This window comes from Coturnix japonica, chromosome 8 (genome assembly GCF_001577835.2).
Source record: "Coturnix japonica isolate 7356 chromosome 8, Coturnix japonica 2.1, whole genome shotgun sequence".
NCBI lineage: Eukaryota > Metazoa > Chordata > Aves > Galliformes > Phasianidae > Coturnix > Coturnix japonica.
Genome location: NC_029523.1, coordinates 26,102,319 through 26,120,178, shown reverse-complemented (window position 1 = coordinate 26,120,178; position 17,860 = coordinate 26,102,319). Strand labels below are relative to the sequence as shown.

Genomic DNA, 17,860 nt, shown 5'->3' with positions numbered 1-17,860 from the left:
GCAGGCCTATGGACATGGAATGGAAGCAGATTCCACGTGGATTTCCACTGCTAAGGTTTTCTGTTTGTTGGCTTTTTAAACTGCACTGAGTGCTTCTGTTGTGTGGGTACAGGCGCTGCAGGTTGGGCCTCTGAACGAGAACTAATTGCAGACCCTTCACTTCTCAATCTGAAATGAAATTTAACAGAAGAAAAAGCTTTAAAGTAAAAGGCATCTTTGCATCTGGGAACAGAACCGTACCTCATTCTTCCATTCCACGTCTGAAAGCAAGCTGACGCCAAATGGGTGTGCTGTGTGTTTTTTATCAAGTAAAATGGATAGGCTGAAAGCATTTTCATTTCCTCCACTTGTTCTTGCTGTAAAGATGTAATATGGCTTAGAGTTGAACACCTCGGGTCTTGGATGTGACCAGAATTAACATCAAACTGCTCTTCCTTATCCTCAGGGTCTTCAAGCTTAGCGAGCGCCTTTCAGCAAGAGTGATGACGTCTGGTGCACCTCACACAGCAGCAGGGGCTGAGACATGGTAGAAAAGAAGCAGGCCTGGCCCACACGTCCTGGGGGACCCAGAGTTGGTACGTAGGGTGAGAGAGTGACGGGGTGCCTGAGTGGAAGGGAGCAGGGCAGCGGCGTTCCTGCAGTTTTGTGCAGAAAAAAGAATGGTGATTAAGAGCCAGAGCTGTTCTTGAGTTGAACTAATCGAGAGCTGTTCTGTGCTTACGTGAATGGCTGAACTGCTGCTGCTGACCCTCGGTTTGGTTCCTTCTGTGCGAGGCAGTAGTGGAAGTCGCTGTAGCACGTGCTGGGCTCTTCTTTGTCTGCATGCGGCCGCTCCATGACCATACGTGGTGTCCCAGCAGCAGTGATGTACAGAACACGTGCAGCCCCTGGGCGCTCAGGTCTTTCTCTGATGTACCCTGTAGTTAAAGGGCCTCTTTCCCTGAAACAGCCCTGAAACATTATTGTGTTTGCTGGCAGGGCCAGTGAGGCTGTGAGGTTAGAGGTGAAGGGGAGCTCTGGAACACTTACAGAGATAACAACCATCTCGTTTTCCATCACTTGCAGAACAGTGATTTGGAAAACTCGGGTCCTTTCCAATAGTAAAAGATGACAAAAGTTAATTACAATAAGGTGACGTTTTTATTATTTATACAATAAAGAGACTTTTTCTTTTTTAATGTTATTCAAAACACTTCTTTAAATACTGAAAAAGTTGGGTACACCAAAGCCGAAAAATGGCTCTGCTATACACTGCACAGCATTGTTTTAGTCCCTGTATTTGTTTTATGTACAGAAGCATCTGCAAAATGCATTCTAAACACAATATGCACCTTACGGGTCAGTGTCATACAGGAAAGAAAACTGGAAGGATACAACCTGCGTGTGCAAATTAACCGACTATATCATGATATAATTGATTGCACTGAGTCAAGAGATTTAAAATAGAATTTTGAAGTACCTTTTTGCACATAAAATGAAGCAGCTTTCAAGTTCAGTAAGTCTTTATACTGCAAAAAACATTAAGTACATTCACAATCTATGTTAATAAAGTAGTAAATATTTCTTCATTCAGCTTTATTTACATTAATACCGTAATTAAACTGAAAAGTACAGTTAGTCATTTGTAATATAGCAATCTTTTAACACATACAAAAATGACCATTTTCTGTATATAATTTAAGCTCAAAATCACAATTATCTCAAAATATTAATTACAATACAGCCATCTCCATCATAATTAAACATGTCTTTTATAAAATGGTAAAATTTTTAATAAAGTAAGCTGTTGGTTCTGAACTGGATACAGTACTCACGAGTAGAAAACTTAACCCATAATGTTTGTTCTGAGCAGGGTTTTGGGGTAAAGCCACGTATGCCAGCAAAGAGACAAGGCCCCAATTGACAAGGATGAAGCCTCTTGTGCTGCAGGGCCGTGGCGCTGCAGGGAAAGCCTTACGAGGGCCGTGTAAATTAATGCAGTGATATTGTTCGCTTTGGGAATATTGGTGTGAATTGTCCCCTAAGAGGATTTGCAAAGGCTCTTTTTTTCTTTTTTCTTTTTTTTCCCTAAGAGAAACTACCGAAGTTCTGGGAGAAACAAATGGTGTCTTTTCCAATTGGCTTTTACAGGGAAGATCCACGTTGGCTGCCCCCAGCTCCTCCCATCCCGGAGGAGAACGGCTCACCTTGCCTGTCCCTGCACACATGGCCGCAGCCACCGCGCCAGGTACCCAACCCAAACGTGTTCAAAACAAAACCAAGCCACTAATAATTCCTATCCTATCCAAACTACTGGCCAGAAAGTTGTATCGTTACTTTGTATTTCACTCATACTGGCAAGACTAACAAATGTCCTTAGGTCTGATTAGCTGAAAATAATGTTGTAAATCTTTGTGCACTACTTAAATGAAAATGGTGAAGGTAGAAGAGGTGGGAGGGCTGCGCTGAGGCAGGATGGGCCGTATGGCTCCATGGCCCGTGGTGAGGAGCTCCAGCTTTAGGTAACGGTTTGTTCTTCACTGGGAATTCTCAATGTGAATGCAGGTAAGGGAGGTGGTGACCCCACTGAGGTGTATGATCTGCCGTGTTTGTGACTTGAGCAAATTGGTATCAGTGTTCTGTGTTATTTCTGTGTGATGTGGCTCACCTGGCTGTGCAGGACAAGGGCTGCACTGGCGGAACACAGATCCTGTGTGCTGAACTTGAACTGCTGAACTCCAGCCCCTGTCCTGCTGCTGGCTGGCTCCCAGGAACAGCCCCTGTGCCACCCTGGGCCCAGCACCAGTGCCCACATCTTTGCTGGAGACCAGACCCTGCACGTGGACGGGTTCGAAGGCGTGGTTTGTCACACAGAGTTGTCTTTGCATTTCCTGTTGCATATATCTCTATCAGATATATACATATATACACATATTTATAAATATGTGGGCTTCCCATTGCATAAGGTAGTTAAATGTTATATTACAAGCGTGAGAGGATCCACCACACCAGAGTCTGTACATTCAAAGCGCTCACTAACAACAGCAAACCAATTCCATCAATGCTTTGTCCTGTAATTTTTAGTTGGACTTCTGGGCCATGAGAATCAGTGACGTCCTACAGCACTTTAACTTCTAGCTGTTCATCTGCCAGCTAAAAATATGGCTGTTAGAGCAATGCTTCAAAGGTCTTTTCATTCATGTTCAGAAAAAGGGCCCTTCTATCAGCATCAATAGTCTTTCAGGCAGAACGTTCCCATTAAATGAAAGCCTGGAAACACGTTTGTGGTCCCATGCATGCAGCTGGAGGGCTCTGCTCCCAGCCTGCTCTCAGCTCTGGAAAGCATCACAACAGCTCTGAATTCTGCTGTTGAGAACAACTGGCTTGTAATACCAAAGCTGATCAACACAAACTGTTAATGGTCAGTGGCTAAATTGTTAGACTAGAAGGCCCCACAGGCTCCTATGGGCTTCTTAGAAATATATCTCAAAATAAGAAAAACATTTTGTGAGCAGCTTTCTTTAATTTTTCCTTTTTTTTTTCTTAGTGGCCAACTGGTGCCAGGGCTGCAGAGCAGCTGGGCCCAGGGCTCTGGACACTCCTGGCCCTGTCAGGTGCCACCGGCAGCACAAGGACATCAGCCCCAGTACTGACCATGGGTTCCTTAAGACTTGCTGCAAAATGAGGGTCAGAGAGCCCCGGTGCAGATTTCCTTCTGCAATGCAGCCCTTCCCTGAGGATCATCTGTTGTTTATTGCGAGAAAAATCTAAAAAAGAACCCAGCACAGCTCTGTTGAGATTAATGCTTCCACTATGAGCTTAAAGAACAGCGCGCTGAGTGCCTGTGGCTGACAAGGGAGAACATATGGTGTGCCCAGGGGTGCTGTGCAGCACTAAGAAGGGAAACCATCTGCAGCTCTGAGCCCGGTCAGATTCCCCTCACACACACACAGGTGAACCCACACACAGAGCTCACCTCTGGATAATCTGTCCTCTACCACCAGCACTTGCTGTAGAGCTGTATTTATATTTATGGGCTTTCTGTGTGCAAAGCCTGCATGCAGCTGGGGAGCCCACTTGCAGGCCTGGCCGTGCACAGTTGTGTACATGGGGTTCTGGGAAAGAAAATGGTGCAGGTTATTTGAGTGGACTAATGTGCAAACCCTAAGCAGTCCCACTGAAGTCTAGTTGCTCCCATCTAAACTCCACTTCTATCAATTTGAATAAAAACAACACTAAAAAGAAACTGCTGGGTCATCTGGGCAGTGGTGGCTGCTATTAAAGCTTAACTGCTGCACCTTGCAGCTGGGAGGCCAAATTCACCCCAGATCCCTCCAGGAGTCGGGGAGCTGTGGCTGCAGTAACAGCCCTCCACTGCACTCATTCAGCTCTATTGTGATTTCCATTTCATTACAGTCCATTGATGAACGCACTCAGCAATCCTGACCTACAGCTGTGCACACTTATCCTGCCACTGTGCTTTAGTCTCATAATCTCAGTGTAAAGAAACCCACCAAAGCAAAAAATGCAGCATTAACAAGCCCTGAAAGCTCACAGTTCACCCATCCTCACCTGCCTTCACTACCTTGGCTATAGGCCTCCTTAGCTCTGTAGCTCCCTGCTACATTTGGATGCTACCAAAGCACTCTGTGCATAGCAGCTACTGCGTGAAGTGCTGAGGGAAGGAGGGATGTGTGCTCCGTGCTCTGCACACCCACACTGCAGTGTTACAGCAGGGAGTAAAACTGCAGAAGTAATGCCCTGCTTTCCTACTGGAAGCAGACATGGCAGGGGAGCTCTGAGCATGGGGCTGTGCTGCCATAAGGTGCCTGTGGGGTGTACAGCTGCGGCTGTGCACACTGTGTGTGTGCTCACAGCCATAACAGTGATTATTCTGCGTGAGGAGAGTAGCTCCAAAGAGGCTTCAGGTGCATAAACACCTATTAATGTACCTAATTTCCATTCAGCACAACTACAGACTACGGAGGTACAATTTTCTGAACATGGTGATGAATTAAACCTGATGTTAAAGGGCAGTGGATGTACGGTGGGGACATTGGCCTCCAATGTGCCAATGGAGGGGAGAGTGCAGGTGGGTTCTGCAGAGCCTGTGTGGTTTGGGGGGTGTTTTGAAATCACACCCGTGTGATAGAAGTGGAGAGCTGAGAAGCAGGGAATCCATCCCAACCTGTAATACCAAGTGGATCTGGAGACATGCTGCCACTCGGGGGTCACAGGAGCTCTTCCACTAAGAGCATTGCATGGGTAAAGGAGCAGTTTGTGTTACGTCAGCTGGGAATGTACGGTTCGTTATTATTTATGGTGATAAGCTCAATAGCTCTTATTGTTTAGAGAGAAGAGGAAAGATGCAAACAGCCATGGAATATGGAATGTACATGCCAACACCAGAGCCTCGCACTCCCAAGCCTCTCCAGTGCTTCCCAGTAGCCAAAACAACAACAAAAAAGGAAGAGTGCAAACAAGACCCGGCGCTTCGTAACAGCCCGGCGGGGCAGCTCCTACTCTTACCTATTGGTGGGTGCTTCTCTGTGGCAGGCACCTGGCCCTACACAGACAAGGCACACAGAAGGGGCACCACTGTCCTTTGACATCATGTCAGAAGACTGGAAGCCTCAATTCCTTCAATCTGCACGTGCTCGAGGGGAAGAGAAGAAAGGTTTGAGGGTTATTGGTGGAGATGCCTCCCTGTGAGCAGCTCCCGGCTCTGCCTGCAGCCCAGCACCAGGCTGTGAGCAGCAGCACCTCGTGGGGCTGTGCCTTGTGTTTCACCTCCCTGCTGTCAGCTCGGCACACACCTGAATTACTGATGCTGCAGCAGTTGGGCAGAACTCGGTGCTGCCTCTGTTGAAAACTGCACATGAGATTTTTACCTTAAGGGTTTTGAGACTCGGTGCTGTGCTGGGAAAGCTCTTCCCATGCTCTGACAGTGCTGCTCTATGACTTCTCATGTATACTGGATCAATCCCCATTCATTTAGAGACTGTTACTGAAATAAAGGGTTCTATAAAGGCTGAAGCCATGCTGATAACGGACGTAGTGAGCCCGGGCCAGAGCACTAATACGGAACACCATAACACCGGGGAAACGGGCAGCGCAGGGGAGGGGCCTGTCACTCGAAATGGAAAAGATAGAGTAGATTAATAACATTAGCAGCAACAAAAGAAGTTTTACTGCCAGCCAACACCAACTTGTCCCGCTCAGGAAGCTCGGCTGGCTAACACTCACTGCTCGTCCGCTCGCTGTGTTCACATGGAGGCAACAGAAAGGACGTGACCCGTCTCCATCCGGGGCTATCGAGAACCTCACCCTGCGCAGCGACAGCGTCACTCATTAGCGTGGAGCCAGCTATACACACTGCATATGTACAGGTATTTTTATAAGGCATATAATATCTTTGCATTGAAAATAAATGAGCGTTATTAAATTTAATTTAATATATACTTTCTTTGAGGTGTTTATGAAAATATTTTTTTTTCTCTATATTTTTGTATGTGACATGATAGAAATATTTCATGGGAAGTACAGGTTAATATATTTCATCTTTATAAAGGCATATACAACTTTGAGGCAGTGTTTCTGATGGACAGCAGAATTCCTACAGAATCGGTGTGTGCTTCTGTGTCTGGAAATCATATGAAATTGACTTTAAGAAGTAACTCGGTTAAAAAAATGCACCAACGCGCAGCCGGAGGCTGACGGTTCAAACCAATAGGTAGCCACACGAGCAGTATCTTTATATTGGGAATATATTTCCGTCGAGATGATCCGTACTAACATAGAGTATGATACATTTGGCACTACTGTTTGCCATTGGTCCAGCAATTGGCAAAAAATTGGTTTCCTACGTATAAATTTGTTTGAACGTTAGATCTGGCTAGACATATTTACTATTCATAAAAAAATATTCAGACAGTAAGCTCACGTTGAATAACTAGGTCTACTGTGTTCTGGAAACTCTTCAGTAGTAACACAGCTTTCTCGTGTTCCATATGTACAAAACTGTGTCCGTTCGCCTGCAACGCAAAAACAAGAAGAGAAGTTGCATGAGATTCTCTTCAGTGCCTTCATTTCAGGGGAGAAAGGGATACACAGGGAGGACAAAAAGCCAAAAATGAGCAACAGCCACAACAGCCACACAGCATCTCCTGCAAGCAGGAGTTCAGAGGGACCAGTGCTGCCACAGCTGCTCTGCGGCCTCTTTTCAGCTACTCATTGTGGTTTCAAACAGCTTTATTGCTTCTGAGACCAGATTTCAAGACTAATGCAAGTGACACAGTTAGAAACCAACACTGAAGTGCCAAGAATCGTACCGAAAACAATATCAGTGTGAGATGCAAAGCATGCCTTGTATCTCAGCGCAGTTACAGAGCAGTCAGTCCCTACCTGGAGGATCTTGTCGCCAGGCTGGAGCAGGCTGGATGCTGGTCCGTCAGGCTGAACCCTAGTAACAAAGATACCCTATAAGTCAGAAGTAACAGAGGTTAGGATGCTATTAGCAACAACTAGTTCCCAAAATACAGGTATTTCCCTAACGGCTGGGCTGGGGATCTACGTTCTCTGGCAATGCTCTCAACACCAAACCCCTGTTTTAATCTGCAGGGAGCCAAGCAGAGGCAGCCGCTCGTGACAGAGCTCGTGACCTGCAGCCTGTCAGCTCCCAACTCCACGTAACTCAGGGTCAGCTGGAGCCAAGATTCCACTTCACCAGTGACGCGCAATTGGAGGAGTTTCTGGGAGCAGGCAGGAGTAACGGGATTAGCAGGAGTTAATTAATTACAGCAGAGCAACGGTCTCATGAATCCTCTCTGAGTCCACTGCCTGCAGAGCCAGTGACTTTGAAAGGGGATAAATTACTAAATGGAGAATAGTCTTGGATTTGTTTTTAGAATTCCTGTAAAACGTGTTAATAAAGCCCCAGGTTAGAGCTGGAGCTCCTGAGTGATGAGTGCAACATTTCCACACAGATCATGGTCCTGGACCTCCTCACCTGCAGCCTCTCCTCCCCTCTGCCCTCACTCAGCGCTGCAGGGAGCACCTCTCTCTGGCCCCAGAGCTGAGTGTGGGCTGCATGTGGGCACGCTGCTCTGAGACACCAGGAAATTTCCCTGCTTGTTACCATAGTGTAAATCCCGTGTCCCCTCCTTCTCAGCCTTCTGGAGCAGGGTTCTGCCCAGTGTTTCTGCTGCTCCTGCAGAAACCTGAGCTCCTGCAGAGCAGACGGACAGAACCCACCACACTTACATCCCCCCCATCCCCTTGCCATTGCAGTGTGACACACCTGCCGTCCAGAACATCTCCCTGCTGTCACTGCTGCTCCCATCTCAGGGCAGAGCAGTGCCATGGGAGCAGGCAGTTGGTGAGCCAAACAACCAAACAAAAAGCAGAACAAGGCCACGTGGGAAAATTGCTTCCATGTACTGTCACAGAAGTTCATACAAATGTCCTTCATTGGATCTATGCCCCCACTACATGGCACTCTAAAATAAGGCCCATTTAGTAAGTAATGCACAACTTACCTTATCGGAAGGTTTGAATGGATTGCCTTGTCCACTTATTCCACCACTGATACTAAAACCGAGGCCAGGATTCTTCTCTATCCTCACACAAAACTAGGTTAAAAAGATACAGCAAGGTAAGTCAATGCCAGTACCAAAGCACGACCAAACAATGGCATCTTCTCGTACAGCCAAGCTCACATCAGCGAGTTCACCCTCTCAAAAGCTGTATTGCACAACGCAGTAAAAGCCACTGAAATACTGTTTTAAAATGAATTATGTCTGTGGTTTAAGCGTGCTGCAGTGACACAATGCTCACAGAGCTGCGCCTATTTCTGCCTATTTTTAAACTTCTATTTTCACATTGTGAAAAGGCAGTTTGTGTCAACCCAGTCTCTCCCTCTCACTGGAACACTGGGTAATGATGTCAGTAAGAACAGAACCTGCCCCTACTACAGTGCATGTCGTGCGCCTCCATTGCTCCAGGTGTCACACCCCTGGGTGCTGTGCAGGTGGCAAACCAAGCTCCAAGCAATGCAGGGTCAGAGATCTTCAGACTGGCCACTATCAGCCCCAGTAGCTCTAAGCACCGATGGCTTTAAAAGGGCCCTCATCCAAGAAACAGTGCTGAATCCTATCATTCAGACAGGATGAATTTCGGTGGCATTGGCTAATTTAATGTAAAATAAAAATGACATCTGTGCAGCTTGATGTCCACTCGTCACAGCACAAGGAAAGGTTTCCGAATCACAGTGCTCTGCCCAGGACTTAAGCCAGGCAGCTGGCATGGACTGCCAGCACTTCACACAGGAGAAGGTTTTGGTATTGAATCTGAGCCCTTTTCCTTGAGTCAGGCACCTCCAACAGTCACTGAGGCCAAATACAACGGGGATGGAACCACCCCAGGAAGCTCAGCAGAACCCACCAGGAGAGGGTGCAGGATCTGCCAAGCACTGCACTGTCAGCACTGAGCCAGGATGCTGCACACTGGGAGGAACTGCTGACAGATTCAGGTGACCACTGATGTCAGCTCTGGTCAGGAGCCGCAGTGCCAGCATTCCCTGCTCAAGCCAAGAAAATCGGAGCTGTGCCCCGGTGCTGGGCAGCACAGCCCACCTCCCTGCTCTGCCTGGCACATGGCAGTGTTGCCCCAGGCTCCCTCACACTGCTTTGTGTGATAAAAGGAGATAAAGGAAATCTTTCACAGCATTACGTCACGCAGACACGCTCCCACCTGCTCCTGGTAGGCGTCCGTACTCCTCTGCCCCTTGGTCTGGATGAGGCATCGCCCCGTCTGCGGCGCTCGGGAGCTCTGCGAGGAGGGGATCTGGATGGGCAGCGGGGGCTGGTACTGCTGGATGGTCACCTTGTTCATGTTCCCCTCATACTGCTGCTCACGGCTGCGGTGCTGCAGGCTTTGTGACCCCATCAAGGTCTGGATGTGGCTACCTGCCTGTGGGTAATGCAGCCCGTTAGGCCAGAAAGTCAGGAAGCTGAAAAGAAGCAATTATTACAACTTACAGAGTCCGGTACCAGCAAACCTCTTAAATCCCATCAGAGGTTTGTCTTTTGACCACGGTTAGGAACAGTTGTGATAAAAAGCAGCAAGGATATGTGCTCATTTAGCTACCCAGAGAGGTTTAAGGGCAATCAGCCAGATGCAGTATGTTTTATAAACAGAAAGTTATTTCTCTCTCATGCCAAGATACGTGAATATGTGCTTCAGCTCAGAATACAGTAAAAAATACACTAAACTGTAGTGGATTATTCATACTCAAAGACATTGAGAAGCATCCTCCACCGCTCCACTGCATTGTTTCCAGATCACAGCCACCCACCAAGGACAAGCATTGGAACATTATATTAGAAGAGCACGAATATGAAGGAGCTTCGGAACTGCACATCTCAGCATCTGCCAGCTCCTGTGGACAAGGTGAACCTACAGAAACAACAGTGGCCCAATCCCTGCCCGTTATGAAGCTCTGACCTTCATCAGTACTGACCCTTTCTGATGGGAGAGTCAGCAATGGGGAGATGGTATTTCAGAGACCATCAACATTAATACAGCAAAAGATCAGAATGTTTCGTACCTGTCAGCCACTCATCTGACCTTGCAAGTGGGAGCAAGTGAGGCATTGGAACCAACTGCTCACTGCCACTGCTAGAAAGCAGTGGGATGGGTTTTCAAGAATTGCCTGCTGAATACATCATTAATTTAGATGCAGTTGGAGCAACTCAGGTCACTGAATGCAGCAAGATGCACAGTGACTGCAAGCAAAACTGCTCTGCCTTGGTGTTCTGCTGAGTGCGTCTGAACAGAAGGACCAGCCAGCACAGCCAGAACACGTCTGCCAGGTCTGTGTCTTCGTACCTGAGATGGGTAGGCTCAGTGAGAGATGGCACAGAACTCTGCTCTTCAGTGCCCAAACTCTTCTTAAAGAGCACATGGACATGACAGTGTCAATGGGCACTGACCAACTGCTCCTGGAAGAGCCTGGGGGAGTCAGTCTGCACTGATTATCCTCCTTTATGGGTCAGGAAGATCTGCAGCTCCACCAAGATCAGAAGAGAATTGATCAGGACAGACCTGGAGCAATTCATCAGCTCCCAGCACAACAAGCCGTGTGCCTGCATCACCCCGCGCTGTGCAGGCCCTGTGCTTCATGTGCTTGGCACTCATTGCTGAAGTATCCAAAGAGAGAAGAATCTCATCAGTCCCACTGTTTGACTCAGATATGAAGCAACACATCCACACCAGCTGAAATGTCCTCCTCAAAGGAAGACACCTATTTCAAATACCAATAACACTGTGCTTCACTGAAAATCTTCAGATCTTCACGTCAGCCTAAAGGAGCCCCAGACTGAGCAGCAGACATTGGAAATCAAACAGAAGGACCCTCCAGTTTCACAGCTGTGGCTGACGGATACACCCCTAAGTCAGAAAGAGGAAATGGAGACTCAGCCACGTTAGTACACCCTGTTTCCAGGCAGCTGCCTTGCTCCAGTTCCTCAAACACTCCTTGCACAGCTGCTGAGCCCCAGGCAACCCGTGCAGGTCTCTCCAACAGTTCATGTAGCCTCAGCATTTGTGTGTTCCACCACCACCCACAGCCACTGCAGCAGCCAACCAGCCCGGTGCTGCGCCTGCCCCCAGGCTGGTGGACTCAGTGGCCATCCATCTTCCATCTTCATTCTCACTCTTCAGCCACTCGTTTCCACCAGCAGTGACTCCAGGTCGCCTTTGGATGCTCCTCCCCCACACCTCTACCCCCTCCCTCTTACAGAAAGCAGGTAATTCACAATGAAGCTGACTGCTGCCTCATTGACATGACACAAAAGCATCAGCACTGCAGTCCTCTGATAAGGCAGTGGGTTACTTGATAGAAAGGTCTGTACAACCAAGTTACCCCACAGATTATGAGCTGATCACTGAAATGATAACACTTAGACTGAAACAAAGCTGGAGTTTGATCTGTAGTGTGAGCAGTGAAGAGGTCAGAAGTCAAACCTCACATCCCATGCAGTTACGCACTGCGGTGGCTTTAGACATTCTACATGTGAGCAGTGAGACACCCCAATATCCAGAACGAACCAGAATCTGCAGTTTCTTACTGTTGTAACACCGATGATGCAAGACATAAACTGGTATCCAGCCATGAGTGGATAAGTGCAGGTTTTATCCCAAAGTGTTTGTGAAAATAAGGATAAAAGATAACTGAGGATACAAAGGACAACTCCTGGTAAGTACAAACTGCCTTGTCTCTACCTTCTTGAAAGGGCTCCTATTGTGCTGGAGAAACAGATGTGAAACCAGACGGGGAATATTTGCCTCATCAGTGCTGATGGTTAATTACACTGCAGAAGGTACCGGTGGGCACATTATAACTCCTAAGAGTTCATCCAGGAGCAGGACTCATCTTTACACAGACAGCAACTGGAGCAACTACTTCTGCTTACAGGTGCAGCTCCCCCTCTGAAGCTGATGGTGGCTCAGTGTGTCCCAGCAGCAGCAGCCCATGAGCTGCTCCCCACCTCAGCACATCTCCTTTGGGCCATGAACCCATGGATGTGATTGAAATGAGGAATCCTGAGTGAAGGCTGGTGGCTGCCCGCCATGCGCAGGAACACACCTGGACACACAGTGCCCAGTTCTCACACTGAGATGTGCTACAGCACTGGAATAAATGCTAAGATGGGTAGCAGCATCAAAATGTGGCCCTTCACTCCTAGTGACTTCTGCTTAAAACACTGAGACCAAACCATTGGACCTTCACCAGTCCCTTCCAACACAAGCAACTCTACGATTCCATAATCCCATAAAAACAAGCCTCTCCCAGGCCCGCCCCACAGCCCCTCCCCGCTTTGCTGCTCACCTTCTTGGTGACGGTGTCGGGGGGCACATCCCGCCGCCCCAGCGGGTAGGGGTTCCACTGGCCGCTCCCCGGCCCCTCGTCCTGCCCGTTGTCCAGGATGCTGCTCTGCTGCGACGGGGTCTGTTCACAAACGGTAGGGCAGCCTTTAGTCACCAGCAACAACTCTGCTCCAACCTTATGTCAGTAATCAACACTACTGGTAAAATGGAAATCTCTTAAACATCTACAGCATTTTGTTAACACACAATCATATGCCAGCGGGACTCTGCAAGTTAGAGATCTTGGCAAATACACAGGAGGAATAACGAGCGTGATGAATGATGAGAGAAAAGAGAAAACTCCTTTACCCTTGGTCCTTGTTTTCAGAACAACAAATTTTGGCAAAGTCACATGTTTAAATTGGCATTAATTCTTTGAATGAAAGCTTTCTTAGTGGGCACCAAAACCATTTCACTGTGTGCTGAGCAAGGCCGGATGACACCCTTCTATTTGCTCAGCCAGCCATTCCCCACAATGGCACCATGAGCCCCATGGGACACTCAGCTCACAGCAATCCTGGTCCTGTCCCAAGGCAGCCAGGCACCGTAAGACATTAACCACACAGTAAATACTTTCCTGAATACAGACGGACATAACACATGCACTTGTTTTGGTGCTTTTTCTCTGCTTTCCTCTCCTTTCAGACACAACTCGGGTCACTTTCTCATCACACTGCTCTTGGTGCCCTTCAGGCCACCTGCCCCTTCCTGCCCCTTCCTGCCCCCTCCAGCTTTTCTCCTATTGCTGTGTTTACCACAGCTGAAATCACACTGACATGGATACTCTGCTCTGTGCCAGACCCTCTGAAGCACTCCAGCACTGCCCTCCTGCAGGAAACTCCTCCTTCAGCTTTGGTCAGTGCTGTGGTTTCCCTCCATCATCCAAGCAACTCTTTCTTCAGTTTAGGTTTGAAACAATTGCAAAACACTCCTTCAGATGACTGAAGAGCACACGGGACTGTGGCTCTGAAATATTAGAGCTGATTAGTGGTCAATAAGGAACTTTTCTTCTACGGTGCAGGCTTAGCAATCCTTTAAAATTAAATAAACTTTTAAAAACTGCACTTCTCAGAGGTTGGTAAAGGAAATTCATCCTTAATTATTTCAAATCCATGGAAACTGTTGCCATTCTCTCATCATTCAAGAAGTCTTCCAGAAGAATCAGGAAAGCTGTGATTGTCCTCACAAGAAACCGACAGCCCATCCCAGCAGGCAGAATGTGGGTCCTGCTGTGGGGATCAGCCCCTCTTTTGCCTCCACTCCTCTGTGTCCCCACCCAAGGGCAGCAAAACTGCAATGAAAGTGCACTGTGCAAAACACCGCACTCGGGGGAGCAGCAGGGAACCACGGAGCAGAAGGTGCCCCATGAGAGCGGTGCTGCCAGGCAGGAGCTCACTACTGCAGCTTTGCCTGCTGAGCAACACAGGTCTGATGCCTGGCATGGCTGCTGCACCCTGAACCCTGAAGCACTGAGGTGCAGACCCTGACCATTCAAAGCGACCCTCATCAAAGTGCTGCTCGTAGAACTGCTGCTTTCCTTGTAAGCGCCCTCCTGATGCACAGTGCCGAGTTAACACCCAGCGAGGAACAGAACACCGAGGGGCTTTCTGAACTGAAAGGAAGATTCTGTGAGCAAAGTTCCTCTTTTCATTTTCTGCAGCAGAACGAATCCCCCTCCTTGCCATGTCATTCATTTATATTATTCCCTTTGGATGGACTGCAAACCAGTAAAAGCCACTTATCCACTATGTCTGAGGGAGAGTCGGGGTCGGCAGTTCGACAGTTCATACACGGGGCAGGCTCACTAATTAAACTCATCAGAAAACATGACTGCTAAGCACGGCTTCCTGATCTTCCGCTGGATAAGCAGACCCCACTCGTTACTCTCCTGAATCCAGCCACAGCACGGAGAGAGGAGGAGAGGATGGAGCTGCTGTGGCCTGGATTCACTGAGAAGTGCAAAATGCTTTACAATGCATGAAGGAACAAAATCAAACAATAATAAACATTAATTATGCTTTCTCCAACAATAGTCTTAACCCCTTCCCCAGTGGTACAGCAAGAGAACACACCCCTCCTGCTTTTCAGCATCACAAGTCACATGGATATGTAGCAATGAAATGCCAGGATAGAAAGCAGAAAGTTGACCCAGGGCACGACCCCAACACATCACCCCAACCAGTTCCTCTGATGTCCAGGTTTTTGTTTCTGTATTCATTTATACCTCAAAACTGTGGAAGTGATATTATTCTGAACTGTGCCTACCAAACTCTCCCTCTGACCGGAGCTACTGTTGGATGGGTGGGGGGCTGTGAAGGACTGCTGACAAGAGGTACCACACACCCCAACAGACAGACTTGGACAGAGAAAACAGCACAAGAAACACCAAACAGCTGTCCATGTCCCAGCACACACAGCCACAGCCGAGACCGGAGCTGGACAACGAGGAGGCACACACTCACACTGGGACTCGCTCAAACCCAGGACAGCTGAGTGTTGGTGGTGGCATGGAGAGTTACAGCAGGGGGACCTGACAGCAGTCTGTGTGGTGTGTGTGGCGCTGCTCAGCTATCACAGCGTTGCTTGGGAACCTCGCTGTGCGCTGGCGTTAGCTAGGAGCCCTTTGGCCAGCACAGCCTGGTCATGCTGCTGCCCTCAGTTCTCTGGCATGCTGGGGTTGGACGTAAGCCCTGCCCCAACAGTCCAGCCTTCCCTGGCACTGCACCAGCTGGCTGCAGCCATGCGCCCACGGCAGGCCAGCAATTAGCGGGGCAGATGATGGCGTTCCAGTGCCTGGCTCTGCGCTCTGCTACCGTTTAATTACTCGCAGAGATGCAGCTCATTTGCACCACCAGCTATTGCTGTAACGAGGTGAGGCAGGCAGTGATGCTTACCCCTTCTGAGCAGGGCTCAGCACCTCCCTGGCACCCAGAGACGGGTCAGCAGTGGCCCTCACTGTTCTCCTTACCCAACACCTGCATGTGTAGCACTGTGTATGTGTGCACTTGTCATCAATATATCATCAACAGTTGCAAAATACTTAGCACAACTAAGAAAAATACTATTTCTAAGGGCATTGCTCAGAACAGTTGAACATTATGTTAGGTGTGCTAGGCTTACTCATGGCATATATCAGCTATTACAGAGCACCCAGTTAATGTTCCAGTGTTACAAATCCTGTCTCTTGGAGCCTATTCAATAGCATGTAAAACATCTTTACATTAATTTTTTAAGATTAAACAGTCACAAAACAAAGCATGTTCTTCATTTCTACGCACACGTCAAGTCGTATAGAAAACATAATGATTGCATCATCTAACACAAGAGCAGAAAGCAGTAATGACAGCCATGTGAGCTCCTTAATCCAAAAAGCAAGATCATTGAGTAGGAAAACACCGCCACCATCATCTTTGCTTTTTGGATTGTGTACAGTATAAGCATGAACAATAGGCAAAAGCTAAACCAGGAGAAAGCAAAGGTTATCATTAATTTATTTGGTAATGCTGGTATATGCTGGCTATCCCATACTTACTTTCGGTAGAGGTAGCTCTTGAAGCATTTGGTTTTCAAATTTAGATTTAGTCTGCAAGTTTAAAGTCATGCTTCTGCCGGCATGCATTGCTGAAAACCCTCCAGAGTGCAGCATGCCAAGGCTAACTGTGTTGTGTTTGTAAGCAGCGGTCTGAGTAGAGGAAACAACCACGTGACAGGATATGAACACACATGCTCCTTCAATTAAGTATCACACATATATGGTTAATTTCACAAAGTTTTAGTTTAAGCAAACAAACAGTACCAAGAAGTAAATAGCTTTCTGATGCATGCACTGAGTCACACGGAAGCAAATACATTGCTAGTTGTACATAAAATGGATACCATAGAAGACTTCAACGCTGACAGCAGATGAAATATGTCCTTATCTATACTCTGAGAACTGTGGTATATAAGGTGGTGTGAGCCTTTACTTTGAAAATATGGCCAAATTTTGGTACGTCTGCACCACCCCAGCTGGGCCAGAAAACACGTCTGGCATAATGGTGGGAACTTCTCCATGGGATGAGCCTGCAGGAATGCATCCCCGCGGGCAGCCCGCCCCGAGCTGCTGGGTGCTGCAGACAGCTGGAGGCCAGCTCTGCCTCTGCAGCATCACTGGGAGCAGGGCGTAACTGTGTGACATTACCAATGCCAGCCTTCCATCAATCAGAGCATTTCTTAAGCACATACCCATTGTAAGCTACTAGTAAAGATGCTTCTAAAACATCTGGGAAGTGTTTATTGCTACCAGAACCTTCTCTGCCTGGCTGCTGTGCTGTGCCTGGGGTAGGTGTTTTTCAACCTGTTTCATACAGCACAGGGAACCTACCTAAAGGAAGGAAAGCTCTTCAGCCTTTGAGCCGGTTCAGAAAGGTTACCCACTCAACCCTTAGTGGTACTTCAGTATGTGTCGCATCTGAGCGACCAGAAGGGGTAACAAACATATCCACACCAAACTCATGGATATCTGGTGTGAAATACGTAGAGGGACACATTCTGCCGCTAACTTAAGCATTAGACCACAGCAGCTTTCCACAATCACTTCAGGTTATGAAGTAAACCCAGATTCATAAAGCAGGCCGTTAAATAGTTAACATCATTATAGAAATCATGCACTGTCCTAATTGTGTTACGTTTTAGATAGAAGATAAATAGGCAACAGTTCCTATCGCTAAGAGGAGCAATGGTTATATTCCACATTAAAAGCAGCAGCAGCGTATTTCCAGTAATGCTTTTCAATGCTAAGAGAGAGCTTTAAGGTGCCTTTGCTAACAGCAATCTGAAAACTAAACATGATGATGATTATTTTTTACTTTTTGTGTTGATGATATTTTTCCTCATTTTGTTTTACTGCAGAGACGTATCCAGCCTCTTCCAGCGCTCTCAAATCATGACGGGAGTGGTGGCCTTCGGCACTGCC

The 17,860-nt window shown here is 47.7% G+C and overlaps 1 protein-coding gene across 14 annotated transcripts in view; it reads right to left on the bottom strand.

Annotated features, from left to right (window-relative positions):
• Window positions 1-1,121: 1,121 nt before the first annotated feature.
• The window catches only part of LRRC7 (leucine rich repeat containing 7), a 169,574-nt gene continuing 152,835 nt past the window's right edge, over window positions 1,122-17,860 (bottom strand). For 8 of the 14 annotated variants that reach the window (XM_032446216.1, XM_032446217.1, XM_015870860.2 and 5 more), the window contains 6 exons: window positions 16,439-16,588; window positions 12,869-12,988; window positions 9,730-9,948; window positions 8,517-8,609; window positions 7,384-7,458; window positions 1,122-7,013 (listed from right to left, as the gene is read on the bottom strand). In XM_032446216.1, coding sequence (XP_032302107.1) covers window positions 6,906-7,013; window positions 7,384-7,458; window positions 8,517-8,609; window positions 9,730-9,948; window positions 12,869-12,988; window positions 16,439-16,588 — 765 coding nt within the window. In that variant the 3' untranslated portion in view covers window positions 1,122-6,905. Of the gene's footprint in view, window positions 7,014-7,215; window positions 7,459-8,516; window positions 8,610-9,729; window positions 9,949-12,868; window positions 12,989-16,438; window positions 16,589-17,860 lie in introns of those variants that run through there. The other 6 variants (XM_015870865.2, XM_015870866.2, XM_015870869.2 and 3 more) reach the window with 4 other exon arrangements.